General features: G+C 31.9%; 1 protein-coding gene across 3 annotated transcripts in view; it reads right to left on the minus strand.

The window, feature by feature from the left end:
* CDH9 (cadherin 9) overlaps positions 1-17054 on the minus strand; it is a 71011-nt gene that overhangs the window by 21616 nt on the left and 32341 nt on the right. For 2 of the 3 annotated variants that reach the window (XM_054584001.1, XM_054584000.1), the window contains exons 2-6: positions 13406-13700; positions 7595-7714; positions 6578-6745; positions 4326-4513; positions 3117-3370 (exon numbers count right to left, since the gene is read on the minus strand). In XM_054584001.1, coding sequence (XP_054439976.1) covers positions 3117-3370; positions 4326-4513; positions 6578-6745; positions 7595-7714; positions 13406-13700 — 1025 coding nt within the window. The remainder of the gene's footprint in view (positions 1-3116; positions 3371-4325; positions 4514-6577; positions 6746-7594; positions 7715-13405; positions 13701-17054) is intronic. The other variant, XM_054584002.1, reaches the window with a different exon arrangement.

Genomic DNA, 17054 nt, shown 5'->3' on the forward strand with positions numbered 1-17054 from the left:
TCTTTCAATGTTGCTGCTCATAGCTTCCTTGCTTATTTATTTTATTGGTTAGATTCCACTTATAGGTGAGATCATATGGTATTTGTCTTTCGCCCCCTGGCTTATTTCGCTTAGTATAATGCTCTCCAGTTCCATCCATGCTGTCGTGAAGTTTAGCAGTTCTTTTTTTCTTTCTGCTGCATAGTATCCCATTGTGTAAATGTACCATACTTTTTTGATCCACTCATCTACCGATGGGCATTTAGGTTGCTTCCAACATTTGGCTATTGTAAATTGTGCTGCTATGAAGATTGGGGTGCATAGGTTCTTTTGAGTTGGCATTTTGGGGTTTTTAGGGTATAGTCCCAGCAGGGGAATCCCTGGATCAAAAGGCAGTTCCATTTTCAGCTTTTTGAGGAAATTCCACACTGCTTTCCACAATGGCTGCACCAGTCTGCATTCCCCCAACACTATGCTAGTGTTCCCTTTTCTCCACCGCCTCGCCAGCACCTGCTGTTTGTTGTTCTGTTTATCATGACCCTTCTGACCGGTGTGATGTCGTATCTCATTGTGGTTTTGATCTGCATTTCTCCGATGGCTAGTGATGCCGAGTATCCTTTCAAAGAAAAGCGTCTGCCCAGGTCCTTTGCCCATTTTTTGATTGGATCGTTTGTCTTCTTGGAGTGGAGCTGTGTGAGTTCTTTATATATCTTGGAGATCAAACCTCTATCTGATGTGTCATTGGCAAATATATTTTCCCATATGGTTGGCTCCTTTTTCATTTTGCTGATGTTTTCTTTAGCCATGCAGTAGCTTCTTATTTTGATGAGGTCCCACTTGTTTATTCTTTCCTTTATGTCCCTTGCTTTCAGGGATATATTGGTGAAAATATTGCTGTGTGGGGTATCTGAGAGTTTCTTGCCTATGTTCTCCTCTAGGACTTTTATGGTGTTGTGACTTATATTTAAGTCTTTTATCCATCTTGAGTTTATTTTTGTGTATGGTGTCAGCTGATGATCCAATTTCAATTTTTTGCATGTAGCCGTCCAGCTCTCCCAACACCATTTTTTGAAGAGGCTATTTTTACTCCACTTTATGTTTCTGCCCTCTTTATCAAATGTTAATTGACCATATAGACCTGGGCTTATTTCTGGGCTTTCTATTCTGTTCCACTGGTCTATGGGTGTGTTCTTGTGCCAGTACTGTTTTGATTATAGTGGCCTTGTAATATAGTTTGATGTCTGGTATTGTGATCCCTCCTACTTTGTTTTTCTTTCTCAAAATTGCTACGGCTATTCGTAGTCATTTATGATTCCATATAAATTTTTGAAATGTCTGTTCTATTTCTGTGAAATACATCATTGGTATTTTAATAAGGATGGAATTGAATGTATAAACTGCTTTGAGTAGTATGAACATTTTGATGATATTAATTTTTCCAATCCATGAACATGATATATGCTTCCATTTATTTGAGTCTTCCTTAATTTCTTTCTTCAATGTTGTATAGTTTCTGTGTACAGGTCTTTTACTTCCTTGGTTAAATTCATTCCTAGGTACTTTATTTTTCTGGTTGCTATAGCAAATGGTATTTTTTTCTGATTTCTTCTTCTATTTCATTGCTGACATGCAAAAATGCCTTTGATTTTTGAATATTGACTTTGAATCCTGCTGTTTTGCCAAATTCACTTATTAGGTCGAGTAGTTTTTGGGTGGAGTCTACAGGGTTTTCTATGTACACTATCATGTCATCTGCAAACAATGATAGTTTTACTTCCTCCTTTCCAATTTGGATGCCTTTTAGTTCTTTTTCTTGTCTGACCATTGTGGCTAGGACTTCCAATACTATGTTGAAAAGAAGTGGTGAAAGTGGACATCCTTGTCTTGTTTCTGATCTTGGTGGGAAAGCTTTTAGTTTTTGCCCGTTGAGTATGTCAAATACTTAATTTAAAAATTCATTTAAATTCTATTCTAATTAACCTAAAATAAACCAGATATTTCAAACTAATATAAATTCTGAGTATTAACTACAGATTAAAATTTTATGCATTGTAATATATTTATCAACTAACAGTATAAATATTATGATATATTTAGCACAACAAATGTTGCTTTATAAATTAACTCTATTGAGTAGTCATTACATCTTTTAAAAATTAATAATTATATTTTTAGTATCATGCTTAATTTTTTGTGTAATAGATGACATTAATTCTAGAAAACTTGGGCTTTTCCAATAATAATGGAACGATTTGTTTTCTTTAATTAAAAAAAATTAAATTTTAACAAAGAATTTTATTCATTTTTCTAGCCACACATTAACATATAATGTGTCATTTATCAGGCTTTCAGCACTCTGTGTCTTTGACATATTTACCCTTTTCATTCACTCATCCTCCACATCTTTTATTAATTAGAGTCCCCTTAAGCACCATGTGTAAGAATCATTTAAATTTCTGGTATATAGAAAGCTTTGAAATGTTTAATAAAATATTCAAATTTTGTGAAAGCATTACACTCTACTACACAACACTATTAATTTTAATACTTTTGAATGTCTTAAATATTACTTTCTTTATTAATTTTGTTATTATTAGCATATCATTGACATTGATTCTCCAAAGTTTTATATATGGTACGCCCTAGTGACTGTTAACAGAAGAAGATATTCCAACAATTTCCAAGAAATCTCTTCATAGAATTTCTAGAAGAACAATTTTTTAAACCTATTTTTGATCACTTATTATTTGAACTATTTTTATCCAAGAGGTACAATGAGATAGAATCACATGAGCTAAGGGATTAAAAATCACAGACTCTAAAGACTGACAGCCTGATTTTCAAATCCAGCTTTGACACTTACAAATTATTTGGCAAGGTATTTAAATGCTGAGTGCCCTAGACTTCTCCTCTTTAGAAAGGCATAATAAGATCTATCTTGAAAAGTGATGAGTTATATTAGATAATAAATATATGCACAGCACTTAGAAGACAGTCCAGCTGAGTTTCTGCTGTGAAAATATATGTACTTGATCAATTTGTACAAATTACATTGTATAATATAAATTTTTTCACATAGCTTGTAAATGATGAGATTATTATTTTTCTGCACACTTAAATTTTCTCAAAATACTTACTTTATTAAATTGTTCATTGCATCTGGGTCATATGCCGTAACTTGTCCAATGATGCTGCCCTCCTTTACGTCTTCATCTACCTCTATCAAGTAAGAAATTTTACTAAACACAGGAGGCTCATCGATATCCTCCACAGATATTTTGACCACAGCTGTGTCTTTGAAAGGTCCCAGGTGTAGAAATCGTGGATCTGGGTGTGTGTTACTTGCATCCACTCTTAAAGTGTACAGCATTTTGTTTTCAAAATCTAAATTCTGCAGTTAAATAAAATAAGAAAAATTAATATAATATAGCAGGCATAACAATGGAAGACAACTTCAGTATTTAATAACCAGTGCTCTTAATCCTTAAATAACTTTCCCAATTATTACTGCATAGATATATCACATAAATTAGTAAATATTGTTATGCCTTGTGCTTATTCACAGGAAGTAACTGAATATTATAGTAACATATTAATATTGATTCCCACTTAGTAATACGTTTCACATTTTGGTGGTCACAGGTTTATAATCTAATGTATATATAGGTTATTTATTATTATTATTGCTATTATAACTAAAATTATACAAAGTTAAAATGAGAGGAAATATAGAACAGAGATTTATCAAACTATTCATATTAGTCCGTAGGCTCCACATTTCTGAAACTGGTATTATAAAAAATATTTTATTAATCTGAATACTAGAAAGCAATAAATAGATGAAAGCAAACAATCAGGATAAGAGAGAGTAATTGATACTTAACTGGATTACTTTATATAAAGCTTCAAAATATTCTCCCACACTACATTAAAAATCAAGAAATCCAACATAAAACTCATAGCATTTTCAGGTTTTATTACCTTGAATAGAATATCACATTTAAACATTTAAATATGCTAAAAAGTATATGAAATATAGTGATGACTGCATGCCTATTTTTCACCTGTGGCTAAACATTAAACTAGTACTTTATAGGTTATCTAACCCTGGTTTGATTGCTGTATTCTATAGGCTAAAGCTGTTGAGTTTTTTTACAACTTTTCAAGTGTCAATGATGAAGGTGCTTAACTTACTTGAAGTGAAATCACAACTACTCCCACTTACATGAAGGGTAGACAGCATGTAAAGGATGGGAAAATAAATCCTAGGCTTTTCTTCCCTTCACTGGAAAGCAAAAATCAACCATAAAGTGCGCAAGGAAAAAATGAAGACAGTAAAAAGAAACCTGTTTGACAGTTATAATCCCTTCCTGTGTATCCTTGTCAGTGAGGACATCGAACATGTCAGCGCCTTCGCCTTCGGCAATGCGGTATTCCATCTCAGCATTTTCCCCCACATCAGGGTCATTGGCTTTTATCCTCCCAAGGTGGGTTCCCAGAGGCACAGACTCGGGAGAATTAAATTGATACGTGCCTGAAAATTAAACCGGAGCTCTTTTGAACATTTTGTCTTTGATAACAAAAATCCTTTATTTCCTTTGCCTTTTCTACTGAAATAAATTAATTTTAAATTGGGAGCGTTTTTCATTATATTAAATTTTAAGCTGTCAAAAATTATAGATTTATTAAGTAGGAAAAATAATTTATAAAGGCAGAGCACTCTCATTTTGTAAATGAGAAATATGAGTTCCAGAAAGACTGAGTGAATATCCCAAGGTTATTTAGATAATTGATGGTAGGCCTAATATTAGAATCCAGAACTTTGGCCTAGGGCAAAAACCAAATAAATCTTTTAAATAATTTATACATATAAAAATGTGTATGACAATGTCAAAAGCTCTAGATAAGCTGCTTCTTAAGCATTAGTTTTTATATTCTAAATCAGAGATAGAAAATTCACTTATATATATTTTTTTATATTACATGTTAATATCTTTAAGTGGGGTATGAATGTCTCTTTTTCTTACAGTTCTAGCCAACCACTATTTTGAATTGTGCTATCCTTGAAAGCATTTTATATAGTTTCTGACTATGTATTCAATAATTACAAAACATATCAAAGAAAATTTTTAAACATTTAATATGTGCTAAATTCTATATAGGGCCAAAACCATCTATGTTAACTCATTTAATTGTAACATTAGTTTTCATAGGACGAAGGTAGGTATATCAGCCTCAGGGATAGGGCTGAAGGAAACCATCCTATAAAATTGGGGACAGCAGAGAACAGAACAAAGGCTCTCTGACTTCAAAGTCTGTTCTCTTTTCAGTGTGCTTGGTGGTGAAGAAGAGAAACTGCTAAATACAACTGCCTGGATTCCAACTTCCATCACTGCGCCAATCAGTTAAATTCTCTAATCCTTGATTTCCACATCTATAGAATCAGACTGATAATGGTAGCAGTGGACTCATAGGTTTGTTATGAAGATTGCATGGGATTATGTCTTTAACATGCTTAACTCAGGGATAGTTCTTGGTTGTTGTTGTAGTTCCAAACCATTTGCTAACTTTATAATTGATCATAGAATTATAGAATGTCAAACCATTTGATAATTCATTAAATTATACTCTTTTGGTTTACATTTATGGAAACTGAAAACAAAGTTTAGATTTATGTTAATTATCCTTATTATTCTCATTCTTAGAAAATTTTATTTTTTAACTTTCATCATACGTTTAAGTCCACCATCCAAAGCTGAATCATCCAATATCTTAAACTTGATTAGCCTAAGAAAATGTTTTACTGTATTGGAATCCATGTCATGCATTTAAATTTGAACTCCTTACTTGAACATTTTAAGACAGGGACCTCTCTATGTTTATTTATTGCAAGATGGAGATATTTTCAGCAGAGTATGGGCATCTCTTTTTGTAGGATTTCATGGCATACAAAACGGAGTTTATTGAAAGAGCACTGACAGGTTTAACCTTCACAAGTAGGTAGCAGATACCAGCAAACTTGGACATGTCTCAGATGCCATCACAACCAAGGCATACCATAACTCTGTGGGCCTCTAAGGAAATGAAAAGTGCCGCCAACTGAAGCAACATGCATTGATTTTAATACAGTCTCTGATTTCAGAGACTGTTAAAGCGCCAAGTCTGTGCTTCAGAATTGATTAAATAAAGAATTATAATTCTTATGTTCAGACAAAAGAACTGAGGCAAGGCAAATCACAGACATGAGATTTGAAGCCAGGGAGTCAGAATTGAGAGTCCACACTCCTAACAAGGAGAAAGAAAAGAAAAAGAAGAAGTTGGTCATAGTGAAGGTTGTGAAAGGTAGCCTGGAAAACTTTACTACTCCTTTAAATGCAGCAGAAGACAATGATTTGCGTGTTTCCTCTCACTACCTATTCACTGATAAAAATGATTGCAATGGCTTTCAATTTGTGGGAAATCATATTTTGTAGAAACAAGTGTTGTAGGTTTGCCTTTATGCATAAACATGAAGTGAAACCACTAGTGCAAATATTAGCCTCTGTTGGTCGTGTGTTGGATAAGCCTTCGGTCATGAAACCACTGAGACCTTTCTTACTCTGGGGAAATCGAGGAGGGTTGTTGTTGACGTCGGTCAGCGTGATGTTCACTGTGGTGGTCCCAGAAAGGCCTCCCATCTGGCCGCCCATGTCCTTTGCTTGTATAACCACTTGGTACTGCTCCCTGTTTTCTCGGCTCATGTCCGGTAATGCAGTTTTTATAATGCCTTTTGGGAAAGTAGAGAAATGTTTTATAATTGAATCACTGATTTTTAAATTTAAGCTGAGCAATGTCCATTTTACAGAAGTTAATCATAACAAAGAGAGAAAATGTTGGTGTGCCAAAATATGCGTTTCAATTTTTAACCAATTTAGCATAATTGACAGGACAGAAAGAATGTTTCCATTGGTTATTCTGGAAATGAGTCTTTCTAAATCAACTTGATTATCTTTTGATGAATAAAGAAATGAACTTCAAAACTCATCAAATAAACTTCATTTTGATCATTGTTCCATTCTTTAGGTTTGAGTATTTCCTATGACACATAAAAAGCTGAATTTCTGTAGTTTTTAAAAATTTATGCTGTTAATGGTATTACAGTTGTCCCTGCTTTTTCTCCCTTCACCCACCTCTACTGAGACCCATGCTGTCCCCTCCCCCAGCCCATCTCCATATCGTTGTCCATGTCCGTGGATCACGCATAGATGTTCTTTGGTTAATCCTTCCACCATCTTTCCTCCAGTCTTCCCTTCTCCTCTGGCAGCTGTCAGTCAGTTCCATGTAACTATGTTTCTGTTTCTAGTTAGTTCATTAGTTTGTTGTGTTCATTAGACTGAATACCTGTGAAATTTTGTATCTAGTGTTATAAATTTAAACTCAAAAACTAGTCCAAAAGCTGATGCTTCAAATAATCTCTATACATTACAGGAAATTTGTTATTTACATGTAATAACTGTAGGGAATAAGTAGAAACATATACTGAAAAGCTAGCATTTGAAGTACAGAAAATATGCAAATTAAGTGTGCATCCAGATGCATTATGTAATGAGAAAGGGGCCAAATTAAATTCTGTTACCTGATTCTGGGTCCACTGAGAAATAGGGCTGTCCTTGCAATATGCTGTAGACCACTTTGGCACTATTTCCGTAGTTGGCATCATCTGCATCTGTCGCAGTCACTTGTGTAACTGATGTACCTATATGAATCCCCACCCAAACAAAGACACTAAAATACTTCTGAATTAGAAACTATCTTTTTGAAAAATTACTACTGGTAGTGTGATGTGTTAGACCATTTGAAGAAATCTGTTTAAATGACGCTGCTTGAAAAAAAAACACCTCTCACTTTTGTCTTTAATTCTTTTTTAAATTTAAATACTCCTTGCATTCATGGTTTGTGCTATCTAAAATCAAAAACATGTAATATCATGAAGACTAATACAATTAGACAAATGCTGGTTTTTACTCTGGTAAATTAACTGTGTATTATAATAGAATGAAAAATGGAGATGTCCTTTTTAATAAAACAAACAAAATGACATAAAATTGACCTGCAATATTTTTATAAACTATATATATGTGATTATTAAGTGTTGTTGCCTCCCCTTTAAAATGTAACAGTCACATTCAATTATACCTATTGATAAGCTACGTATTATTATTTTCTGCACATATATAAATCGGTAGACATTTCCTTTACTGTGAAAAATGTATAATACTGTAAAATGCAATATTATAATTTAACATTAATCTCTGTTTAATTTTATTGTATAAAATTTCAATTATTTTCTTTAAACTTTATCACAAATAATCTTCTTTAAAAGATTTTTTTAAAATTTATTTACTTTTTAAATACATTTGTCTCTGCCTCCCCCCCCACCACTTTCCCTTTCCCCCTCCCTCCTTCCCTCCCTCAGCTCTTCCCCTTTGGTTTTGTCCATGAGTCCTTGCTATATGTTCCTTGACTTTCCCCTTCCCTTCCCTTACCCTGCCCCCCCTTCCCTCTTGTCTCTGTTGATTTCTTTTCCTTTCAGTGTTGCTGGTCATATTTTCCTTGCATCTTTGCATTGTTGGTTAGGTTCCGCTTATAGGTGAGATCATATGGTATTTGTCTTTCGCCCCCTGACTTATTTCGCTTAGCATGATGCTCTCCAGTTCCATCCATGCTGTCGCGAAGTTTAGTAGTTCTTTTTTTCTTTCTGCCTATGCACCCCAATGTTCATAGCAGCACAATTTACAATAGCCAAGTGTTGGAAGCAACCTAAATGTCCATCAGTAGATGATTGGATCAAAAAATTATGGTACATATACACAGTGGGATACTACGCAGCAGAAAGAAATAAAAGATTTTTAAAAGTTGTTAAAAAGGTAGCTTCAGGAGCTAAACATAATACACTATGTTGATAAACTTTTCTTATATTTCAGTAGCTCCTTCTAAAGAGCCAAGGCAAAATTGTAAAACTACTATTAACTGAAGCCTATCTTGGGAAAAATGAGTTTATATGACATTTTACAGTATACTGCATATAATTTTTCAAATGTTTGACTCATTCTTGCATAGATTTTAATATTTTTTAAGACAGAGCTTTGTCATATATTTTAATACCCCACATATATTGCACACTCATATCTTGTCTGAGTTGTAGTGGATGTTTTCAAATTCTACATGTATGTGTAAGTGCAAATTCAGAAAAATAACAAGTTGTATATTAAGATTAAACTAACAGTCCGTTTCCCACCAATATGTTCAATATGATAATTTCAGCAAGACCTTTGTATTCTCAAAATTAATTAGAAAAGATGAGAAACTTAGTTCTTCTTCTAGAGGCCTCTGTTTCCTCACCTGCAACGGAATTGACATGTCCTGTGAGAAGATATACTACAACTCAGTCAATCCCAGATGTACTCTTTTATTATGTAGAAAATATCCACTGATGCACTAAAGTCTTAGCTAGACCAAAGCAAAGTGATCCCTTCACCATTACAATGTGCAGAGTTCTCAGCACTTGATTTGTAATATTACCTTATCCTAATAATAAACATAGCACTAGGTATTGGGGCATTTAAAGGTGGCTAACAATCACATACCTAGGAGATGATAAGGATGGGATTCAACCTCACCAGTCTGAGGGAAGAAACTTCATTCTAAATACTTTACTAAATGGCCTGTCTGGTGTTATGGATATTATGGTACATGTTACATAGCCAATTCATGCTGGTGACCTCTACGTTCCAGAATTAGGACATACCTAATTTTTCATTTTATGTCTTCATATATTATCAGATTATGTATTCTGATCAGAAGATGATAATTTGTTTCAGAATTCAAGACTTACTTGGAATTACTGGATTTCAACTAAAAGGGGGAGCACATGATTCTGATAATTAAAATGAAATATGGCATATGATTTTGAGAGAAACATGAGTAGAGGGAAAAAGCAAAGAGACAAGTTGGTGAGAGAGAAAAAGGAAAGACAAATATACTGAGAAAAATAAACAGGAAGAAGAGACCATTATACAGAATGTCAGAGGATGACATTGGAAAGAAGGGTAAAGTATAAAATAAATTTTATGTTTTTGTCATTAGAGTCTATTTACTCCCAAAGTTAATAGTTAATAGTTTGTTAACTCTTTGATTTAAATCAAAATCATTAATATGCTAAAAATAATATTAAAATAAAACCATTGTGTATTACTTTATTTACAGAGGCATTCTTTATGAATTGATTACATATGGGATTTAACTGTCACTATGTGGTTTACACATAGTCTGACAGAGTTGCTAAGAATCACTTTTTATTTTCCTTCTGTAAGTGGTTAATTGTATAAGAAAAAGAAGAGAAAATCACATCTGCAAAATGATGAGTTTTTTTTTAATCAGGTAGGAGAGTAACATAAAAAAAAAATGAGAAAATCTTACTGTGAAATGCAGTTCCATCCTCCATTTCTACTCTTATTTGTAGATTTCTACTCTTTATTTTAATTTTACTGAAATAGGGGGACATTCTAATTAAAAGAATTAAATAAGAAAAATGAAGCTTTTGAGGAATTACTAAGACTATAATAAAATTAGAAGTTTTTTGAATTATGTTTCATTGTCTAAGCATAATGACTTTACAGTGGAGAAAAATAGCAAAGCATTATATTTATCTCATTATTTCATTTATCAAACTTTTTTTAAAAATATTTATTTATTTATTTATTTGAGGGAGGGAGAAATAGAGGGAGAGGAACATTGATGTGTGAGAGAAAATATCAACTGTTTGCCTCTTGCACACTGCCACCTGGAGACTTGGCCCACAACCCAGGCATGTGCCCTAACCGGGAATAGAACCAGCAACTCTTCTGTTCACAGATCAATGCTCAATCCACTGAGGAACATTTGCCAAGGCTCAACCTTTAAAAAAAACATTAGTATAGTAATGAACTGTCTCTGTGTATTGTGGAGCAAGTCAGTTTAACTCTTTTGGGCTCATTTTTACTTATTTATTAAAATACATGGAAAATCAAGTGTGTCTTCTACATGTGAATATTTTATATATTTAAAGATAGGTATACATATAGTCTATGGGTGGGCCAAGGAAGATGCAAGTAATGCTGTGATGTTAATATTGGCAATGAAGAATAGTCGCTATCCTCTATAAATAAGACCAAGACTTCCCTGTAGTTCTTATCTTTATTTATTAGTACCAAAAACTGCAACCAGAGCCACACTGCTGCCCAATTTTTTAAAATTTTTTTTGTAATTGTAGAAATGGAGGAAATGCGATTGGCAATGGTCATAATGCTTGCAATTATCAGAAATTGTACTAGCCACGATTTAAATCTTGTATAAATGAAGTATGGATTGCTTTATAAGGAGGGTATTTTGGACAAGATTAGAAACAAGTCCTCTTCTATGCATAAAGTTGTACATTCTATATTTTATTACAGGCATTGAGCAAGAGAAGGTTTTTAAAAAAATAAAATATAGACTTGCTTATTCCAGTCCTTATTTTGTACGTGATAAGTACTAATAGAATCTAGACTGTATTTGTATTTCAGGTGAGAGAAAACCTATTTGAATTAGGTTTACAGGGGTCGCCAAAGTAAGTTTACAATTGTAAGTACACAAAATGGAGTTTATTATGTTATTATTATTTATTGTATTACTTATTTTTATTATAACTGTAAACCTACTGTTGCCCACCCTTGTAGGGATGACATTACATTAAATACACAAAATAATATAGGAAAAAGCCCAGATTATTTAGTTTAAATAGCAATAGTATCTAACAAATACTGTGATTTTTAAAATGAGGTAATGCTTTGAAAATTTGAAGTTATACAAATTTAAATAAATTATTATCAAAATATATTATAGTTAAATATCTCTGTCATTTCGGTCATACTGTTTTACTCCTGTAAGTATATCACACCATTTTAGAGAAGGAAAAGTGAAAGTTTGTGTGTTAAGCATTAAAGTGTCTGGCAAAATAACATATATACAATAAAAAATTAATGTGTTTTTTTTAATCAAAGGGTGTTAACCAGAATACCAAACTGTATTAGAATGTTCATTAATGGGAGGTTGAACTGGAGAGTATAATTTTTAAATGCATCTCCATCTCAGATGTGATCCCAAAAAAGGAATCATGATGCAGATAATGCATCACTGGTTGACCTTCTTGGACCAGTCTAGTACTTTCCATGGAACTGTACCAAGACAATAGGTATTTAAAATTATTTAAGAGAACACAACTGCACTTATTTCATCCAAGTTCTTATGATTTTATAGGGCTGCTGTTTAATTTAGTAAGTCCCTTTCATATTACTGAAATGAATGCACACAAAGGCAGTAGAACTCAGTTTCTCAGACAGATGAGATTTCATTTGATGTTAGAGGAAATTATAACTTTATTAACAAACTGTTCTTCTGACAACATGGCAAAAAGTTAAGACACATTTTTATATCAATCACTCAGTAAAGATAGATATAACTTTATTTTCCTCATAAAATCATTTTAGAGTGAAATATGTTAATTATAATAATGTCAAAATCATAAACTTAAAGCTGATTTTTATATAACATTCAAATACATAAGATCAAAATATCGGTTGCATAGTTCAGATGTTATAGTAAGCTTATTTTTGATGTTATTTTAGAACTATGTTATGAATTTAAAGTTAGCTTTTATTAACAAATTTAAAGTTTTTATAAAAATAAGTTTAATGTAGTCAGATATACAGATTAAAAAGCAATGCATAATAAATGGTATTTAAAATTATGGGCAGACTTAAAAATGAAACAATTATTTTCAGTTTGCATGATAGTAACTTAAATGACATACAAGAAAAAAGACTTGAAATGTTGTTATGCTACCAAGTCATTTGATCTTAATTCAGTTGCTTAATCTTTCTGAACCTGGGGTTCCTAATTAACAGAATGGGGATTTGAAGTTGTATTTCCCTCACCTACAACATTATGTTGTTTCAGTGATCAAATGAGACGATCAAAAGAAATTTGTCAAATGCAAAAGCATTAGTTGTTATTATGCAAAAGAATGCAAGCAAAACTCTCCCACACTACTGATACTATTTGTATTCCTTTCATTTAAGACAAAAATATACTCAACTTGAATGGCAGTCGAGTTGAGGTGAAAATGGTTGAAATACAATGGAATAATTGTTCTCAGTACTAATCATTTTAGATGTCAGTTACAACATAGCAGGACACTTGAAAATACATACCATTGGAAACATTTAAAACAGAGATAGCTAATGTGAAACAATAGTTTTTAGTTATAGTTCTTATCCTGAAAGAGGCCCATATTACAACTAAATGTGTACAATATTACCTTAGCAAATAAGTAAAAAAAGTTAGTTTACATGAATTAACATATACCTACCTACTCCAGACATCTCAGGAACACTGGCAGTGTATAAGTCTCTTGTGAATTTTGGTTCATTGTCATTGATATCATGGATTTTAATGATAAATTCAGATTCGGGTTCCACCTGCCGCCCAGTCTTCCTGTCTATAGCCTTGGCACGAAGGATGTACAGGGATTTTTCTTCTCTGTCTAATTTCTTTGCAGCATGAATATCTCCTGTATTTTCATCTATAACAAATATACTGCCAGCCCCATCTCCTGTTAATATGTATTTTAAATTTCCATCTCCTTTGTCTTGGTCAGTGTGAAGCTTTAGAAAAGTAGAAAAAAAAAGAATTCTATAAATAGATGCATTGTTATTACAGAAAAAAATAATTTGGCACAAATCAAGTTGTCTCCACATAACATCACTGGAACAATGATTGCAATGGTTATCTTCATTTTCACTGTGGGGAAACTACACATTTCAGTTTTATCATTCTCAAAATTTTTCAGTAATTATATTTATACATCAGAGTGATCAAATTTAAAATATGATAAAAATGAATATATCCTTTTTTCAAAACACAATGTTTAAGAAATATTTTTGAATAGAATGTTACTAAGGTTTAAATCTCTAATACATTAACAATAAAAAAGTTTATTAACCTAGATCTTGAGTGTAAAATATTAATACACTCTTCATTACATTGAAAATCACTAAACTCAAAAAAATGATAGGAAGAATTTCTAAACTTACAATGCTGAAAAGTCTAGGAAAAATATGATTTTAAAAGTGGTTTACCTCCTAACAGTATATTGTTTGTAGATGCACAGTTTCTATAATTAGAGAGTTCAATCAGAGAGAGAGGGTTTTAATCTTGTATATCAGTCTCTTGGGAGGGTACTCTTTCAAATACAGTGTTCTCTTTTTCAAAATTGGCATTTTATGTTCATTAGAAATTTCAAGTGATATCAACTATATGGGGCTTTTCCTCTGGCCAGGTAAATAATTTAATAAAAATAGGATTTTTTTCATAAGTTGTCTTTCTTCTGATACATACTCATTTTAGTAATTAACTTCTTAATGCAGAAGGCTGTTCATATGGTATTGAAAACAGATAAAATGAATCAAATACTAACAGAAATTTTACATTGGAAAAAAATCTTCATATGTTTGCAAACATAACTGTTTTGAAACTTGAGCCTTAACTAGCCTATACCTGCTATGTTGTTTTCAATTATATACTTCACAATTTTTGTTACATCTTGGTTCTACCTATTTCTTTGTTTCCACATTCCACCTGTTAGTTGACTATTAAATCTGGGGGTTTTTGTTAGCTAAAATAAAAAAATTGGAATTCACATTTTATTCCTCCTTTGTTTTTAACTCTAATATTAAAATAACCATCTGCAGCTTTTCTTTTCTGAAATATCTTCCTGACTCATCTATCTGCTTCCATCTGTATAGTAGCATCCTTACTTTGTTTTCTATCTTATCTTAGTGAGACCACTACAATGAGCTCTTAATTGAAGCCTGCCTCCTCTCTTGCTCTACTCCAGTTTCTCGCACTAAAGAAGTTTTATCTATATCACAAATCTGGCCATATTATTCCAGTTTAAAAATCAAAAAGGCACAGTGCATGAAAACCATGACTTCAGTCTTACAGACCACGGTTAGTCTCATGCAAATTTGTGTTACACTGGGTAAACGGTGTATGTGTGTATGTGGGCATGTGTGTTTACTAATCAGGCTGCTCTACTATGGAGATTCTATTCTCTTTTAAAAAAGAATCTTTAATTGTATTGTTATTCTAATTGTCTGGACTCTGTAGCATTATTTGTACATCATCCACAGTCTTGTCTTCACCCCAGGATGTAACACTGCCATATTTGCCACTTTAACTAGGCATGCTATATAAACCGATTGTTTTGCCTTATTTCATTTTATTCATTTCTGAGAGCTGTTCCAGCTTATATACCTGATGTTGGCATATATTTCTCTCACCCTTTAACATCCTTCCTCTTCTCTGAATTTTCCCCTAGTAAATATTGATCACATCTCACTTTAAATTTTTTTCCTTAGGGATGCCTTTCCTGGCTCTGTAGAGACCCAGGAATGCTGATGCAATAAAGTCTGTGGATTAAAGTAGACATGACTGCTCTGGAACTATAAACCACATTTCACTTTTCTACTATGATATTCATCCCATTTGAAATTGTTTGCTGTACCCATTAAACTGTAAAAATGAAAAAGAGATTCTTTTAAATAGCTAGAATCTCAACATATTCTAAACCAAATAGTTCCTCTTTTTTAAAACAGTGTGTTCTCATGTAATATATTATCAAATAATATAAAACTTCCTTTACATAAATTACATCTTTAAAATATATCAATAACATTATTGTAATGTCTAAATTTTACAAATATTTTTCAAGCTATTTTATAACAAATATTGTTGAACATATAGTCTTGCATTACTAGTACTTTTTTCTAAGAGGAGGAAAAAGAAGAAGATACTTTTAATGAGAGGGAACATTAGGAAAGATTGAAAAACATAGGTAAGTGGGAAGATTGAGAATTGATTTATTACAAGCCCTAATTTGGCAAAACTTGTGGAAAGAGCTGATGTTTTCACCTTGTTAATTTTGTTAGGCTAATTAATGTGCAATAGCATTATTTTCAGCCACTAAAATCATGAAAATAAATACGCACATTGGGACATAAATAATTTAGGTAAGATATTCATGCTCAAAGACACAATCTAGAATATAGTTTAAACTTTTTATATTTTTCTTTTTCTAAAAATATTATCAACAAAACATAATATTGAAAGCAGTTATAGTTTATAAATATAATCTTTATTTTTAAGTAGTACACGTTTTGTGTATTTTTATAAAATATTTATATTAATTTATCTGAATTGTTTATATTCAATTTAAAAATTTCAAGGAACACTCAGTATTAAAAGTCATGGTGTCTGGACAGAAGGTGATGTCCAGGAGAAGTTGAAATATTAATAGAATTACATGAGTAATTTCATGAGTAAGTATGTTGTCTAAATTTATTAAACCTTAGTTACAAAATAAAATATTTACAAAAATGTATTATTTTAGTAATTCATATGTTAAAATCAGTTATTAGATTATCTTATTCATATGTGTTTTAGTTTCTGCCATGATATATATGCTCTTTATTCTGTTAAGTTAGAGCACCATTTTAAACAGTAATTCTACACATAATTAAACACACATTTTAAAACACTGTTTTTAATTCACAATTTCATTTTAAGAATGAAACCTCTTACTTGTTATTTTCTTGTGCAATCTTATAAAACTTCGACTACTATCCTGAAATGCTAAAATTCTTTATTACATTATTAATTTTAAATCATACATTCAGTATTAATAGAGTCAGTGAAATAGACTAAAGTATATACTTTATGAATATATTAATTTTCTATTATAGAACAAGGCCCATATAAAAAGCCTCAAGAAATATGAGTATCAAAAAATTTTCTTCAGATCTCCATGAACCAAGTAGTCCCCTTTCTCTGGAACTAACTTACTGGCTTCTTCTAAACTTGAATAAATACATAGAGATGGATGACTCCTTGATACATTTCTAAATTGTTATTATGTTTCAACAGTATCACTTTTAGTTTTGTGTTGTTTTGTTTTTAGA

This window comes from Pteronotus mesoamericanus, unplaced genomic scaffold, assembly GCF_021234165.1.
Source record: "Pteronotus mesoamericanus isolate MK-2021 breed Mesoamerican mustached bat unplaced genomic scaffold, CSHL_Meso_final contig_75, whole genome shotgun sequence".
NCBI lineage: Eukaryota > Metazoa > Chordata > Mammalia > Chiroptera > Mormoopidae > Pteronotus > Pteronotus mesoamericanus.